Genomic DNA, 16,470 nt, shown 5'->3' with positions numbered 1-16,470 from the left:
CAAGTGAGAAATGAGGCACACGCTTCAATAGAAGTAATCACCTGTTATAAGAAAACAGAAGCAAAAGATTATTGATCTGTTACTGTTTTCAGATCAAGACTGGATATCCACCTCTAGGTTACATGCAACTTTTCCCCTATTAGGCAGGGGAAAGGGAAATTAATTGTTTGGGGATGAATAAAGGAGATCTGCGTGCATGAGGGAGATAAATAGCAAGATTAGACTAAAAGGAGTAAAGCAAGACTAGTTTCTATAAGTCAAAAGAACATTATGTTTTAAACAAGCCCTGTTTCTAAATATCAGTGGGGAGAGGGGCTCAGTTCTTGTTTACACCCTCTGTAGCAACTGTTCAGTTGGCTGATATGAATGGAGGAAAGAGGCTGCATTAGGAGTGTCCATGCCATCTTCAAAACTGATCCTAAACCCACAGGAACATGAAATGCTTTTTTTTTTTTTTTTTTTTTTTTTTGGGGGGGGTGCGGGCTGGGGTGGGGGGAAGTTAATGTAAACCTATGTAAAAAACTGTATTTATCTATTCTTAAGCACTTGGTAGATTTGTAGCCTGTGAAGGAGTAATCTGAGTAACTGTGACTGACTCTTGGGCCTTGCAGGAGTCATTCTGAATCACGAGGGAAGTGAGTGGAGTCCTTTCCTGGGAGGAGACCATCTCTTAAGAGAGGATGTATAGTAAGATCCAGTGTGGGAGGAGGTAGTTGGGGGGGTGTTGATGTAGGGCTAGTGGTTATTTCAGTTATCTGTCTGGAATTTCAGTATTCCTGATGCAAGAGATATCCAAGAATGTATAGGGGTATGTGGTCTGTTATTTCTGATATAGAACTACAGAAACGTTGACTAATGTTTTCCTTCTCATTTCAACAAGAATTTGTGGTAATTGCCAATAACTGCACACGTTTTTTTTTTACCCTGTAAAAGCTGTACATGGTATTCTTCAATAAACATTCATGCTTTGTAATAAGAATACAATGGAAAATAACGCGTGTGTATTAATACAAGTCTCCTCAATTAGAAACAAACTGAGATGTTACCCCAGTATAAAACAACTCCTACTGTTTATATAGAACTTCTTACATGTAAATATTATCATGTTGTTGTAAAAGAGAAATTTGACTATTTTTTACAGGTGCCAGGGCATGGAGAGGAAAAGATTAATTGTTCAAGGCCACCCACATGGCCAGCCCTGGTCTAGCTCTTAGTCCCGTGCTCTCTCTAGTGGACAATATCTAACCTGTCCAGCCTAAGGAGGTCTTAGAAATATCGCTTGTAGCTGCTGAAGCACGTATGATATTACAAGTGTTTATTGATGAATCATCTTTTTTTTTTTCCTGTTCCCTTGCAGATCGTAAAGTGTCTGGAATTTCCATTGAAACGGATAACAAAAACGTAAAAGCAGAGGAGTTTAAGGGTACAGTATGGGCATTGCTGTGATTATTTTTAATATATACATCATATGTGCAAACTATGTATACAGACGCTGTGCAGCTGTTAAGATTGTCTCCCTCTTTCCTGAGGGGTCCTGTTCCTTCTGTCTCCCTTTACTTTTGTGCAGCTTTGGGCTTGTCCCCATTTTCTCTTACTTGGTGTGGGTGTGCGATTGGACTTGACGCTCCCCAGAGGTCTTTTTCAACCTCACCTATTCTGTGATTTTATGACTTGTTTGTCAGTCCTGGTAGCTCACTCTGCAACTTGTGCCTGGTTTCCCTCCACCTAAAATGATAGTAATTGCTAGAAAGGAGAAGCATTAATTATCTTACAAGACAGAGAAGTGAGTGACTAGAGAGAGAACAACTATAAGTCAGCTAATTGTCAGTAACTATAATTTAATGGCTATTTTTCATTTTCAGTAATTATAATGGCTATTTACGTATCTATATATGTATATGTGATATGTAAAATGACAAATTACTTCCAATAATGTGCTAGAGAAGTTAAGGAGGCAGGGAGGGAAACCTGATTTTTGCTGGGTAGATGAGAAACGGATCCTAGTAGTGTGTATGTGAGGTTTGTGGGTTATGTGAGGTTGGTCGGTTTGTTTGTTGCATTTGGTTGGAGTGGCGGGAGATGAGAATTTGGGAATTGAAAGAACTGTTTGCTGAGCTTTAGGCTTTATTCATCAGTTTGAGGTAATCAAATATTTCTGAGGTCTCTAAAGCTGGGCACCTGTCAAGTATTCTTGTCACTTTGGGTAAAGAAAAATAGATTTAGAGCTTGGGACAGGCAAGAAGAGAGAGAAGCTCTTCAGGTAATATTAAAGCTTCATTAGGTTCTGTCTTTTTATGTGATCTATGGCTTGCATTTTGTTTCTTTGTTATTTGTATGGTACAGTGAGGTCAGTTAAGCATAGCTCCAATCCCATGCCGACTCCTTTTTGTGTAGCAGCACTAAGGGAATGGCAGGGGCTGATAGGTGTAGCTATTCACCTGAATACAGCAGGTCTGAAATGCTCTTTTCTTTTCTCCTGTGTAAAGTAAAGGAGGGTGATTGGTCACTGGAACAGGCTCCCCAGGGAAGTGGTCCCAGCACTAACCCTGTAAGAGTTCAAGGAGCATCTGGATGTCAATTTTAGTCATGTGGTTTAGCTTTAGTTTGTTCTGCAAGGAGCAGGGAGTTGGACTCAACAATCCTTGTGGGTCCCTTCCAACCTGAGATATTCTATGATACTATAACCAAATGATAGCCTCTAGACCAGATGTAAATCGAAATTAAGCACCGTCCATACCTCTCCAAGATCCCAGAAGGCTTTTCCAGGCCTGGGAGAGCCTGTGCTGATGCACAGCATCCTGTGGACCTACTTTAATGCAAGTCAGGTAGACCTGTTCTGGAAAACACCTCTTGCTGACTCCATTAGTATGGGAAAAAACAGGAGAGGGGGACTATAACTAATTAGGGTTTTATTATGTTGTCTCTGTTCGGCATGCACTCTCTTTCTTCTATTCCATTCCCTTTCTTCAAGTAAGTTTAGTGGGAGGCCATCGGTGCTAGCTTTTTCTGAAATGAAAAAATGTGACATGCAAGAAAGGGGTGGCTCTTTCAAGACAGAGGTGACTTGTTCAGCTGAGCTGTCTTTATGTCAACTAATATAGACTAGCTCATGAGACCAGCCAACTGTCACAAGGTCAGTAGCAAAAGCAAGCTGAGCTTGAATGATGGTTTTTCTTTGTTAGAGGGATACAAAAACAAACTGGAAAGGAAACCTTAACAAATCTTAAGATTCAGGAAGCCTCCACCCATCCACTCAACCTGAAGTCAGGAACCTCAGGCTTCCTGAGTGCACAGCATGTTTTTCGAAGCGGCCAGCGCATGTGTAACATGTTTCTGGCAAAGAATGCCCTCCTGCCTCAATTTTTCTTTCAAGCCTGGACATTTTTTCCCCTATGAGAAATCACCAAGGCTACCAGTCTGGTCCCTTGGAAGCTTTTTGTTTCTTTACAGAAGAGACCTGTGAAATCAGATTCTAAAGGGTGAGTGGGTAGATCTGTTGGTAGCTCTTAATTGCCCTTCAGCCTTGTTTGCTGAGACTGGAAACAAGGGTGCCAGTTAATGCAGATTGGCTGTATGTTTGAGCAGTGGATGTTTGTATCCTGAAAGCTAGGTAGGTACTGCCAAAACTATAAAGGCTTTTGATCCTTGATACTTGGCCTGTGTTGGAAGACAAGCAGCCTAAAGGTGGCAAGATCAATATTGTATTTGTTTCTTTTACAGAAGTTTCTGGGAAATACTAAATTTCTGCTTTATTAATAGATTTGGAGCCAGTCAGATGTGTGGTTGGATTCTTTCCTCTGATGTTGTCTCCCAACAATTCTTATTAATATCTTGACTTAAGAGTTATTTATGGGGTGGGGGGTGGGGGGTGGGGAGGGGCTGGGCTATATATTTTTTTTTCCAGTATGCTTTTCAACAGAGAATGGAACTGCTGAAGCACTGAGTTTGTCCCAGCAACTCAGCTATATGGTTTGTTGTGTCTTCTTGCCCTCTTTAGTTGCCCCATAATAACTACAGGCTTGACCATAGACCACAATTACTATGATTCAAGCAATATATTACTGATAGCATCTGCTGATGCCCTGCTGTGAGGGAGTGAAAAAGAACAGTTAAGCTCCCAGTATGGCTTGTTCCTCACTGGGAGCACTAATTTTGCTTTGTTTCCTACCCAGTTATGGCAACTTTAGCAATAATCTGCAACTCTTGAAAACTCAGCCTTTGTGAAATTTGGTTGATGATGCCCTAGTCAGGGAAACTAGAGTGGACAGACAGAAAGGTGAACAATTGTATGAACCTTCTTTTCTTGAGAACTCAAGAAAAATAAGAGGTGATTGACAAGGGTTGTTATGAGCAGTCTCTGTTGCCAGCAGCTCTGGGAGCCTGGGTGTTTGTCCTACCCAGCCACTGGAGCCCAGCCCAATGCTTCGGGAGATGTAGGGGTCTTTGACCCAGGCCAATGCTTCTGGAGTTGTAAGGATCTTTGTCCCAGGCCAACGGACACAGCTGCTGCTTTCCCATTTGCAGATTCAACCAGGAACAAGGCTGCATGTGTGTCCCAGGGATGCATGTGTGTGTGCACACCTGCACATACACACACTCGTGATGCTGCCAGCTATACAGACTGCCACAGACAAGTCACTGCCTTCAACAACAGTTGAAGTATGGACAGCTGACCCTTCTTCCTCCTCTCTGGCTGGTGGTGAAAGCCCTCACAAAACACTCTCTAGATTAACAAGCACCTGCACGTTCATGGATCCCCTGAGTACCAGCACAGCCCCTCTGCCCATCCGCTGCACCTGCCCTACTTACTAGCTTCCCCAGCTTGAGGTCTGCCAGTGAATTACAAACACACCTCCAGGCACACCAGGTTTAGGGAAGATACAAACACTGCATACGCACTGCACACTCCCATATCCAAAAGCCAGAACCACAAGTGCAGGGGTGCCTACACCCCAGTGTGACCCCAGCTGTGGGCCCTGAATTTACCCAAGCCACTCCTCTCTGCCCCGATAGCTAGCACTCCAGGCACGTGTGCTTTGAGACCCACCAACACACACTCCCAATGTCTGTGGCCCCTCCAACCACTGATGCAGAGACCCACACTCGCTCTAGTTGCCTACACCACAGTCCCATCAGTTTGTCTGGAGACTGATAAACTTCGTCATTATCTCTGTTAGTCCTTGTCTGTCATCTTTATTTCTCTGTGTTCTTGTTTGTTGCTGTTCTTTTTGCTTGTTACCATGTTTGCATCAACGAGGTCTTTGGGAAACTTTAATGAAGCACTTTCACACCCTTACAATAACCAATGTGAAACAGTAACTAAATACATAGGTTAGGAGAATATTTAACCAACTTACTAGTTTGTTTTCCACCTGCATTGCTATACATTTAAACAGTTAAACTGCTGATACTGAATTCAGGATGGTAACTCACAAAATATTGTTGATAATGGGGTCAGAGTCCTTTTTTAATGGTGGTCTGCTCACTGACAAAAATGTTTAAACCTACAATGAGGGTAGTAGTACAGAATCTGTGCCCATCCAACATGGAAATATCTAGTCCCCAACATCTGAATTTTGATCCAAAGGCCATTGAAGTATGAGAAAATTACTAGCTTCTGTTTCCCCTTTGTGTTTGTGTAAATCTGGAGAAGGTCTGATGGGATCGCTCTGAGAAGTAGATCTGGCCCTTGCTGGCTGCTCAAGTTCTTTTGAAGAGGGATATTAATTTTATGGAGCCTGAACGTGTACTAAACACAATGCTAAAATCTTTAATTTTCCCCTTTTTGTTCTTTTTTTTTTCTCTCTCCCCAATCTAGAGGCTATTCTTAGTTGCAAGCACAAATTTTCAAAAGGGATGAGCTTAAGAATAGAATGGAAGAAAATCCAGTCTCAAGGAGTCTCATTTGTCTACTACAATGGTGAATTTACAGGTACAGCACTACAAACTTAGACTGATGGTGTAACACATCATTCCCTCACATAGATATTGACCTTTTCTTGGGGAATAACATTAGGAAAATGATTGAAAGAGAATGGTCTTGACCCTCCATACTGAATACCTGTCCTTTCGAAGAAAAGAATTCTTCCCTAGGGGAAAAAAATATTAATAAAATCATCAATGATTAGTTACCTTGTTAATTAAATTAAATATAATAAAACTCAAAACTAGGAAAAATGGCACTGCACATTCCATGACCTTTTTAAAAAATGGAATTACATTCAGACATTAACTCCCCAAAACTACTGCAAGCTCTGCACTCCTCCTGTCTTACAAAGAGGTTTCTGAAGCCTCCTGTAGAGCTGGAGGCTTAGATATGAATAATGCAGCAATTTTTATATACATAAAATATAAACTCAGCTGTATATTTTAAATTATTTGTACTCTTTTCAGAAGTTGAATTTCTGTTTATATGTTCTGTAAAGGACTTACCTCAGCTCCATGTGTTGAAGCAAATATGGGTCTCTGGTACCTTGTACACAATAAACAAAGGCTGAGAAATAAAGTAAAATCACAGTGATTTTGTTAATTTTTAGAGCTTGCAGGATGTCCTGATCTTGTTGATGAACTTGGTTTTGTCTGCATATATTTAATTTAGAGAAGCACTGGAACTCATGGCTCTGTGTGTGCATGTAACTTTAATTTTGTAATAAGCTGGAGGATGGAAAAAAAACTCATTGTAAGAAGTCGGCAATATCTTTGCTAAATCCATGAAGTTTTTCTTGCCAAGTTAAATCAAATACTTTTCTGTGGTCTCACTCACAATTCTTTCTGTAAGGTAACTAAGTGACTACTAATGACTCTAATGGAAAATGTTGGGGTTTTTGTCACCTGACTACTGCTATATGTGTTTTCTTGAAATATCTGGAGAAGAAAAGCATTCCATCTTCCAACTAGAAAATGTATGACAGATGTAGGTTTTTGGAACTGAGGGTGTTTGGGGTTTTTTTGACCAAATGGAATAGTTGTGGAAGGTTCTTACTGTCTTGGGAGGGGGCTTACATATTGTTTCTTGATGATAGATAACTAGCTCTGAACAAATGAGCAATAGTTCATAAATTACACACAATTCCAGAACAAGCCAATGAGATGTAGACATTTGCTGTAAACAAAGAGCAGAAACCTCTCTGTCTGTTCTCCCTTAAAGGTGATCTTCGAGGCCGAGCAGAGATGCTGAATACAGGAATCCGTATTAGAAATGTGACTAGAAAAGATTCTGGGACCTACCGTTGTGAAATCAGTGTAAAGAGTGAAGAGGGGCAACACCTGGGAGAAGCTACTATTACTCTCACAGTATTGGGTACAAAGTTTATTACTTGGACTTCTGTAAAGAAATTGAATGATGGCAGGGGGTGCTGAAGGGGTTGTCCTTATGGTGTGTGGCTCCTGGGGTTTTGGGTCTTCTTTGGACTGGGTTTATAAACACATGTGCATGTGAACATTCTACAACATACTTCAGAGAACATCTTTGAAAAACGCACACTTACATTAGAAAGGTACATAACTAGGGTTTTGCTGTTAGAAATGTGGGTTTCAGTTCTCAAAACTTAGCAAGTATGCTGATTTATGTGATGGTGAAACTTCATTTCTACTAAAATTGAAGTCACTCAGTGGCTGAGAATCTGGGTAAGCTGATTGTGGTGTTTGGCACTGGGAAGTCAGCATCTGTCAACACTTATCAAATATTCCTAAGCAGGAGTTCATTCCAATATGCTACTGTCTTCTCTTTTTGGAAGGAGAAACTGCTGCAGTGTCTGCGCAATGCCAGCCAGTGAGCTAGCAATCTGTGGACTTTGTTTACAGGAGAGATGGTGTTGGCTTGTGGTTGTTCTTTGTGGATTTTTGTTCGTTTTCTTTCCCAGTTGGGGAAAGTGATTACTGAGCACATTGTTCCTGGTATTTTTCCCAGTGGATGAGTGGTAGCGGTTGGTAGTTTTCTTCTTTTCTCCGTATAGGGAGAAAAGAAAATATTTGGTTCTGTAGTTTCTATATTGTATTCTTCTATACAAAAATAATTAATCTTTTACAATTATAAATAAAGTTTCAAAGTTCTTCATAAAGGATGATAAATTAAGGAACTTCTGATTAGCTTCAACAATGAGGTAACCCCAATAATTCCTTCTTCCTTCCACTCTCTCAACTTTCCTCTTTTAAATGTAGCTTCTTAATTTGAAGTTGAAATCTTAGAGCCCAAAGGGGGGGAGGGAGGGGAGGAGAGAGAGAGAGAGAGAGAGTGTTGCTCACAAACCTTTTTGAAAGTTAATGTGAATTAGTTAGTATTTCACTTGGGTTTCTTTAATTTTGCTTTTTATTTTAAAAGCAGCCAGGAAAAAACTATGAATACTTTCTATGGTATCAGTTGTGCTTTTAATGTTCTGTGCATGCCTCTTCACCCTTAGTTTCTTCTCCCTAGCTTCAAGTTAGCCAGGAAAAAAAAAAAAGAAAAAGTTCCTTTTCACATAATAAAAATCAGAAAAGACATGTTCATGGTAGAAGAAACGATCAGTTCTCCTGCATCCATGTGTGGGAATGTTTGTTTTTACTTTAAACTGAAATTTAGTAGCCAATTGGTTTTGGTCCTCAACCTGAGATTTATACAATGGCTATGATGATGGCAAGTCTTCGTAATTCTTTCTGACAATCATATTTAAAAAACCAGTTGACTTCTTTTAATACAAAGAAAACATTTTTCCTTCTCGTTAATTCTGTTTTTAAATAATGGGGCAGAGAAGGGAGGAATTGCTGGACTACAGATTTCCTGAGTTTTGTCGCTTCTGTCTGTGAGTGAGCAAGAGGCCCCATACAAGAAACAAAGTGAAAAAAAAACTCTTTTGGACTTGAGTGAAGTGTATAGCTTGGGGACAGGATGACACAGCATGTGATGAGGGAGGCTGGGAGCAAGCCTCTTTCTTCCATTTTTAGCAACTCACAAATTTACTGTGCTCCCCAGTAGCAGGACTCTGCCTTCAACCCCTTCTCCAGCACCTCATTTAAGTTGTGGTAATTCCTAAGCATGTACACAAGTGCTCACCTCCTCACCAGTGACTGTCAAACTGTTGCCATATAGACAATACTGATAAGACTGTGTAACAAGTGCAATTTCATTGTCCAGTTGCTCCGACTACGCCGGTGTGTGAGGTACCCAGCTCTGCAATGACAGGAACAGTAGTGCAACTGAGCTGTAAGGAGACTGAGGGGTCTCCTCCGTCTGAGTACCAGTGGTACAAGAATGGTGTTGCCTTACTGGAAAAGACAGGAACAGGCAGTGCTAGAGCAGCAAACATAACCTACACCATGAATAAGAAGTCTGGCACTCTGGTAAGTGTAATAACCAACTCTGTCATAACTAGCTTATCATGAAGACCAAATTTTACTGTTTAGTACAATGATGCACAGGGATCTTAATCCAGAAATGCACGAGGTCTTTGTCAGAGATCAATGTCATGCTGAAAAACGTGCTAACAAACATAGAAGGTGGTTTCTGCCTCAGAGCTAGAGACATTGAGTGATACAGGAAAACTGGGTGAGTTGCAAGCCTGCAGTAATGATACATGAGCAGAATCTAGACAATACATGACAAATTTCACCTTGCCAGTTGGCTAACTTGTGCCAGGTGAGAATGTTCCCTCAGTATGTCAACAGAAGTTATATTTGACAGCACCTTAAAACTAAAATAGCAACTTCACACATTTCAGTGGGAATCCAGCACTAAGGGAAGCCCAGAATCTGTACAATCCAGTGACATTTACACATTCCAGTCCAGTACTTGTGAAGTCAGTGGGAATGGGTCAGGGCTGTGAATGAGTTTTGTGGGTTTTTTGGTTTAGTTGTAGTTTGTTTTCTGGGGTTTTTTCCCCCTCAGAACTGGCTGTCTCTTTTTCATTCCTCCCTCATTAGCTGATCCTTCTAAAAAAAAGGATACATACTACTTACAATGCATTGTCAGCTGAGATTTTTCAGAAGTAGAGTTGTTCTAGGAACACCCTACTCTTGTGCATGATCAAATGTGGAAACTGAAATGTGACTAAGCATTCTGAGGTGCTGCGGATCTTTCAGCGCACATGGAAATTAGGTGGATTACTCAAAATTACTAATCACTTTGAAAAATCTTAGTTTTAAAGTATGGGATATATTAAAGGGAAAAAAGTTAATAAGTCTAATAATTAAAAAAAAAATTCGGAAACACTGGAATTCATGAGGTCACTCTCTGTCCATCTCTTGCTTCCTTATTTTCATTTTTACAGTAATAGTATTTGATAAATACTGCAGTTCAGCATTTCTCCATTGGAAGATGAGAGAAAGTACCATTTCTGGGTGCAGAGGGAAACCCAGAAATTTTCTGTGGGAAATATTTTTTGTAGTAATGATATTTTTTTTAAATTGTTTGGTGTTTTTTTTTTTTTTTTGTAAAATTAACAAAATATTCTGATTTCAGGGATTCTAGAATTAGAGCATGTCTAAGAAAATGCATTTTATTGGAAAGTACTGATCCACTGAAAAAGAATCTCCTTGTAGATACACTCCATCTAGTTAAAATGTCCATCTAAAAGACCCTTTTAGACCAGAAGCTGAAGTTAAGGACCAGGGAGTGTGACTAGGGAGGTGAATTATGAAGTCAAATTGGACCAGAATTTGTCGCTTTCTTTGATTTTTTTTTTTTTTTAAACAAAAAAACCCCTTGAGTCTAACAAAAAATCCCTGTTGACATTTCAAAATTTCTATCCCACAGGAAATTCTGAGTTCTGTTCCACTCTGATAATGGTTTTGGACTCTTTCTTAACAGCTATTTAACACAGTTACAAAGAATGACACTGGAGAGTATTTCTGTGAAGCCTCCAATGGAATTGGATTATCTCAGAAATGCTCAGTGAAGCGAATGCAAGTTGGTATGTGTCAGAGGAAATATGGGTGGAAAACAGTCTTACAATAGGAATTATTTTATTGCATGATGCAACCGAGAAGTTAAGACCAGACTGAATTACATCTTTTTGTTTGATTATGGTATTTTTTGGGAAGAATAATGAGTTCCTTATATGTAGTTGCTGTGGCTACTTAAAGCATTCCTTTCCTACAGCACAAACATATCTCACTGCTTTTCACAAAAAAGCAGCTAGTTCAATACCTTAAAATTCTTGCAGTAGCCAGCCTTCAGGCTGCTAAACACTGAACTTCACAGAACAGCAGTATCCATATGAAAGTCACACCTTTTGTGGAAGATGTACGGGATAATGTGCCAGAAAAGCCTTCCTTTTGAGACGCATTCATGTGGGTTCTTAATGTAACAGATCCATAATTTAATGGAAGGACTCATTTATACTTGGCAGAGGAACACTGAAGTCAGTGTATTTAAAAAAAACAACAAACATCCTGCTGCCTGTTTTTTTTCTACTTGCACAGCATACATGCAGTATAGCGTTGGTTAGCTAATAAAGAATTTAGCAAAGCCTGAAGGGACAAAGTCTATAATAACCCAAATGTATGAATGCTTTTGAAAAATATAAAACTCGTTCTTGCAGGTGTGATAGGAAAGCAGATGATAGCAAATCCTAACAAATACTGCACAGAAGTTTGTGGCCAAGTATTCCATAAAGCAATTGTCTGGTGTTTTCTTAGAACATGGCTGAAAATAGCTGTATCATGGCTTTTAATGCATTCCTGGTTGATTATGAGCAAGTGTTCCACAAGCTACTGAGACAGAATCCCTCTGTTGAGAAATAGCAAACATAGCTTAATAGGTTTGGGGGTAAAATTCCTAACCATTTATTAATGTATGCTTAAAGACAGGATCTAAATGAGCAATTGGACATATAACAGAAACCTATGAAAATGTTTCTGCTTGTTGATGTTTTTCCTAAAATGGATGATTGTCTGAAGCTCTTGGTGATTATATCAGGAAAAGGGCATAGGTCATCATCTTCGCAATAAAAATTGCTAAATGTTTCAGTAGCCCAGTGTAGAGTTTAACTTTAGATGTCTGGGCTAAAATATTTGTTGGCCTTTGTTGTATTGAATTTTAAAAGCCATGCTGTTTAAAAATGAAAAAGCATTGAATTTTAAATAACTCACCTGAAGAGTTCTTCAGGACTGGGACCAGACATTGCCGCCAGCTGTTTCAGTTATTTTAGGCAAACCAACAATATGAAAACACTTGTTTTAAGACTTTTAAAGATTTCAAGGTATTTTCCCTTAGAGACATATTACTTGAATAATACCTCTTGGGGATAGGTATAATGAGGAGTATTTATCCCTTGACCCCTTATTCCTTCCTAACTAACCAACTAAGCAGTTGCAGTGTATCAAGCACTCCTGCTAATGTGGCTGTGATACAGTAGTGGGTTTGGAAGGCTTATCTACATCTAAGTGTTACTAATTAACTTATGCAGCTTGGGCCAAAGACATATAGATACAAAAGGTGCCTTGAGTAATTAGGTAAAAAATCCAGGCAATGGAAATTTTTACAGCTTTCAACATTGGACTTATGTTTTATCATTACAGATGACCTTAATGTAAGCGGTATCATCGCTGCTGTAGTATTTGTGGCTCTGGTAATGGCATTGTGTGGCCTTGGAGTATTTTATGCCCAAAAAAAGGGCTACTTTACAAGTAAGTGAAATAAAGTCACTTTTCTTCCTTGTGTCAAAAAACTGACTGTACTTCTGCTGACTGTAACATGTTCTCCTTTTCATGAAGGCTCTAACTCCATGGTACTAAAGCTAAAGAGCATTAGAATAGAACTTTTTTGTAGAGACATTTTTATTCTGCCAGCTTCTACTGCAAAAGATACTTCACAAATGACATGGAGATGTTTGTGCAGTTGCATAAGCCTGCCCAACAGCGATCTAGGGAAACCAACGAGCCGAACCTTGGTTCCTTGGAGCCTCTGTGCTATAGCTTTGAAAGGGAGCAGCAAAGAAAGCCGTGCGAGTTTTCTTTTAGTCTAAAGATCTGAGCGGCTTAGCGCTGATGAAGGGGAGACTAAATTAACTGGCTCCCTCTACTGGGGCGTGGTGGAAGTGCTGTTAAGGATTGCTGCAAAAAGCCGGGCACCGCGCAACCCTCCATAGGGTTTACATTAACGCCTGTGGAGTTCAGCACGGCAAGGAGAGATGCTAGATGTCGGGGTCTGAGAAGTCCCGCTGTCCGAAAGGAACTGGCTAACGTAGCTGCTCTTGGAGTTCACGTTCACTTGGAAGTTCATTTACCTTTGAAAGCAACCCAATCCTTTTCTGTTTAAGCTCACTACACCAAAAAGACATTTGGTTCAGAAACTCCTTCTAGAAACTGAAGAGCTGAATAAGTTGTGAATAACTATTTCAAATAATTTTACATCAGCTAAGGAAATTGTTCTTGAACTAATTTTTTCTCTTTCTTTTTCAGAGGAAAGCTCTTCCCAGTAAGTATCTTCATGCAAGTAGTACACAAATCACTGCAGACTTCATTTATGGTTTTGATGATCGAGGAACTGTGATGATTGTTTAAAGGCCTTTATCACATGATTCTTGTACAGTGGTTTTTTTGAACACTGAAATAAACCTGATCTACAGCCCAGCTAGTTCCCTTATTAGCATGAGTGTGCTGGTCAGAAAATGGATTGAGCATTATTACTGTGATAAACGTGCAGAGATGTATCTTTTTACAGTTCTGGTTTACACCCCTAACTCAGCTACAGGCATGCATTTATCTCCTCTTCAAACTAAACAAAAGATGATCAGAACCAAATTGAGCTGTCTTTATATCCATGCCCACAGATTATTTCAGGAAATGTTTTGTAAAAATGACTGGTGGAAACTTTCTGAGGGTGTCTGGTCTACTCCTTTGGTATGGATTTATTTCATGCACTTACACTTCTTGGTAGCAAGTCAGAATTGCTCAAGCTATTTTAGTGCTCCCACACAAGGCTAATATGTGCTTCATTGGAGGCTGGCCTCCAATTTTATTTTATTTTATTTTAAAAGTTTATCTTACCACTTCTAGGTTATAGCAGGTTAAAAAAAAAAAAGTAACGTACTAAAGAGACATTTAAGTGTTTCTTTAAAATACTGTGTGATTTATACTGGCCATGAACTAGACAAAAAGCATAACTGGGATACTTGAAAAGACAAGCTAGGGAAGGTAATTTGACAGTGGTTCATGAGATAACGATGGCTATCTATAAAAGCATTTGATTTGGTTTTTTTTAATCTTTACTAAGAGGGGAAAAAACCCTAAGGATTGCTGGAAGTCTGGAAAAATGTAGTCATAAACAAGGTTCTCAAAGGGTGAAAACTAGTGCTGATAAAGTCACTGCTTAACCTATGCTCCTTTCCTGCTCTGTTAACAGAAAGAAGACCAACTATCAATCTACGAGTGAAAAGGCAAGTATTTTGCATTCAGTAGTGTGTTTAAAAACTTTTAAATGTCTTCAGAATTCCTTAGATCTCCATGAAGTTTTTGCACACATACAGACACCCACACCTGCCAAACCATACATGCCACCAGCACCTGGAGATACCTTTTCTCTGTTTACATGTATAGCTTCCTATTGCACAGTCTCAAGTGCCATACAACTTTGCTCCATACTTCGACATATTTTTGCTTACAATGCCAACCAGATTTTTACCTGGTTGTCTTTTACCTACTTCTTCCTAATTTTCCCTGTTCTATTAGCTTCTTTCATTCTTTTTCTCTCCCCTCTTCCTGATTATTTTCATTCTATCACATAAAGAGGTAACACCCTTAAGACTATTAGGCAATATCATCTCTATACTGTCCACTTAACGATGCCATTTCTTGTGAAGACTTCCACTCTGCCTTGCTTTTACAAGTTAACCAAGGAAACTAACTCAAGACATAGTCCAAGGCAGCAGTAAGACAAAGAACAGGCCTTAACTCCTCTAATGTGGGTCAAAAAGCTTGACTAAATAGGGAAGCTGAACTTTACTACCCACCCCCCCCTTCCTCACTGAGAGGGCTCAAGGGCTTTAACCACACGCAACTTCTCTGGCTTTTCAGATTGGTGCAGAGAGAAAAGGAGCTCCAACTAAAACTTCAATGAGGAGCAACTTCATTTCAGTTTAAGACTACATTAGTAGCCTTAAAAACTCACTGAACACCACTCATTTCTTTAATTGAAACAGAACATCGTAAATGGCATAAGCTTATTCCTTCACCTATTGTGTATGTAAGAAACTTACTGAGGCCAGCTATCTGGCTGCTGAGTGGGAAGGAACAAATTTCAAGAGCTGTGGTACCTGTTTATCAATATTAAGGCACTTACAAATCAGATGCTCACACAGCTGTTTGCTTGATGCTTGCATTTTTTAATAGGTTATTACTTATATTCCGTGTAGCAGTGCATTCTGTAGACTTACCTTTCCAGAAGAGAGTAAACATTAACTCTCAGTGCTTCAGGCATGCTTCATTTTAATCTCAATGCCTTAGTTTCTTCTGAAATGTACATTAAATGTTAATCTGGTTAAACTTCGAACAATTACTTATGTAACCTTGTTTGCTTCATTTAGGATTTCAAGCATACCAAGTCCTTTGTTATTTAGAAGATTTCAGCCTCTGTGAGGGACATCAAATGACTACTTGTTATACAAAAGTATCAAAGGGATCTTTTGACCTCTACTCTGTAAATACTGTTGCCGCATCGTCATACATGCTACAAATAGAACCTGCCAATGTTTAGAGGTAGTCAACCTGTCTGTGATTGCTTTTTTTTTTTAAAAAAACCAACACAACCCCCCAAAAAACTTAACTTAAAGATAGAACTACATTGAATACACAAATCAGTTTGTGTGAAGACTTCTTATTTTGTTCATGTATACATGTAGCAATACAGGATTCACTCTTACAGCTTGGAACAATGTATTATATTCATGTAACTTTCACAGGTGACCTTGCTACCACTCCTTCTACTACTTAAGTCTCCGCCTTTGTCAAGGGCTCACGTTCTCCTGCAATTCTGACATATTAGTACCTTGATATTGTATTAGAATTGCCACAGCCACCTGTAAATGCAGACTTAAACTCAGTAAGCTTCCTGTAATAGAGGCTCAAGGAGTGTTTTACTGTCTAACTTAAAATGTCTACAGCTTACCTTCCACAAGGAAGTTATCTCTCTGCAGACTGCATATGCAATTTCATTCTGAAGAAAACCCATGCCAGTACAACTCGAGCTGTAATATCTGGACCCTAACTGCTGGAAATGTCACAAATAAATAGTTCTCAGAACCTGGAAGTATTTGTGTCAGTAGTTCAGTTACTGAAATTTAAATCTCATTAACAGGTTTCAGTTGCTTCTGTTAAGAGTAACATTTCATTACTTGTGTGTTCATTAATGCAGTGTGAAATTACTATATTTGTGCCTATGCTTTTGGCTGTGCAGGTCCATCACTACTGTAGGGTGCTGCTACACATGTAGGGTTCATGGTTGGTTTTTTTTTTTTCCTTGCAGAAGTTTTCTGGATGTGACAAACTCAGAAAAAC

General features: G+C 39.4%; 1 protein-coding gene across 1 annotated transcript in view; it reads left to right on the top strand.

Annotated features, from left to right (window-relative positions):
- JAM2 (junctional adhesion molecule 2) overlaps positions 1–16,219 on the top strand; it is a 40,015-nt gene extending 23,796 nt beyond the window's left edge. The window contains exons 2-10 of the mRNA XM_037377737.1: positions 1,358–1,423; positions 5,819–5,932; positions 7,148–7,300; positions 9,113–9,318; positions 10,784–10,886; positions 12,496–12,603; positions 13,378–13,393; positions 14,321–14,354; positions 15,501–16,219. Of these exons, the coding sequence (XP_037233634.1) occupies positions 1,358–1,423; positions 5,819–5,932; positions 7,148–7,300; positions 9,113–9,318; positions 10,784–10,886; positions 12,496–12,603; positions 13,378–13,393; positions 14,321–14,354; positions 15,501–15,533 (833 nt within the window). The 3' untranslated portion in view covers positions 15,534–16,219. The remainder of the gene's footprint in view (positions 1–1,357; positions 1,424–5,818; positions 5,933–7,147; positions 7,301–9,112; positions 9,319–10,783; positions 10,887–12,495; positions 12,604–13,377; positions 13,394–14,320; positions 14,355–15,500) is intronic.
- The last annotated feature ends 251 nt before the right edge of the window (positions 16,220–16,470 follow it).

This window comes from Falco rusticolus, chromosome 2 (assembly GCF_015220075.1).
Source record: "Falco rusticolus isolate bFalRus1 chromosome 2, bFalRus1.pri, whole genome shotgun sequence".
NCBI classification, from domain to species: Eukaryota; Metazoa; Chordata; class Aves; order Falconiformes; family Falconidae; genus Falco; species Falco rusticolus.
The sequence above is the reverse complement of the archived record's forward strand: the minus strand, read 5'-3'. Positions and strand labels throughout refer to the sequence as shown.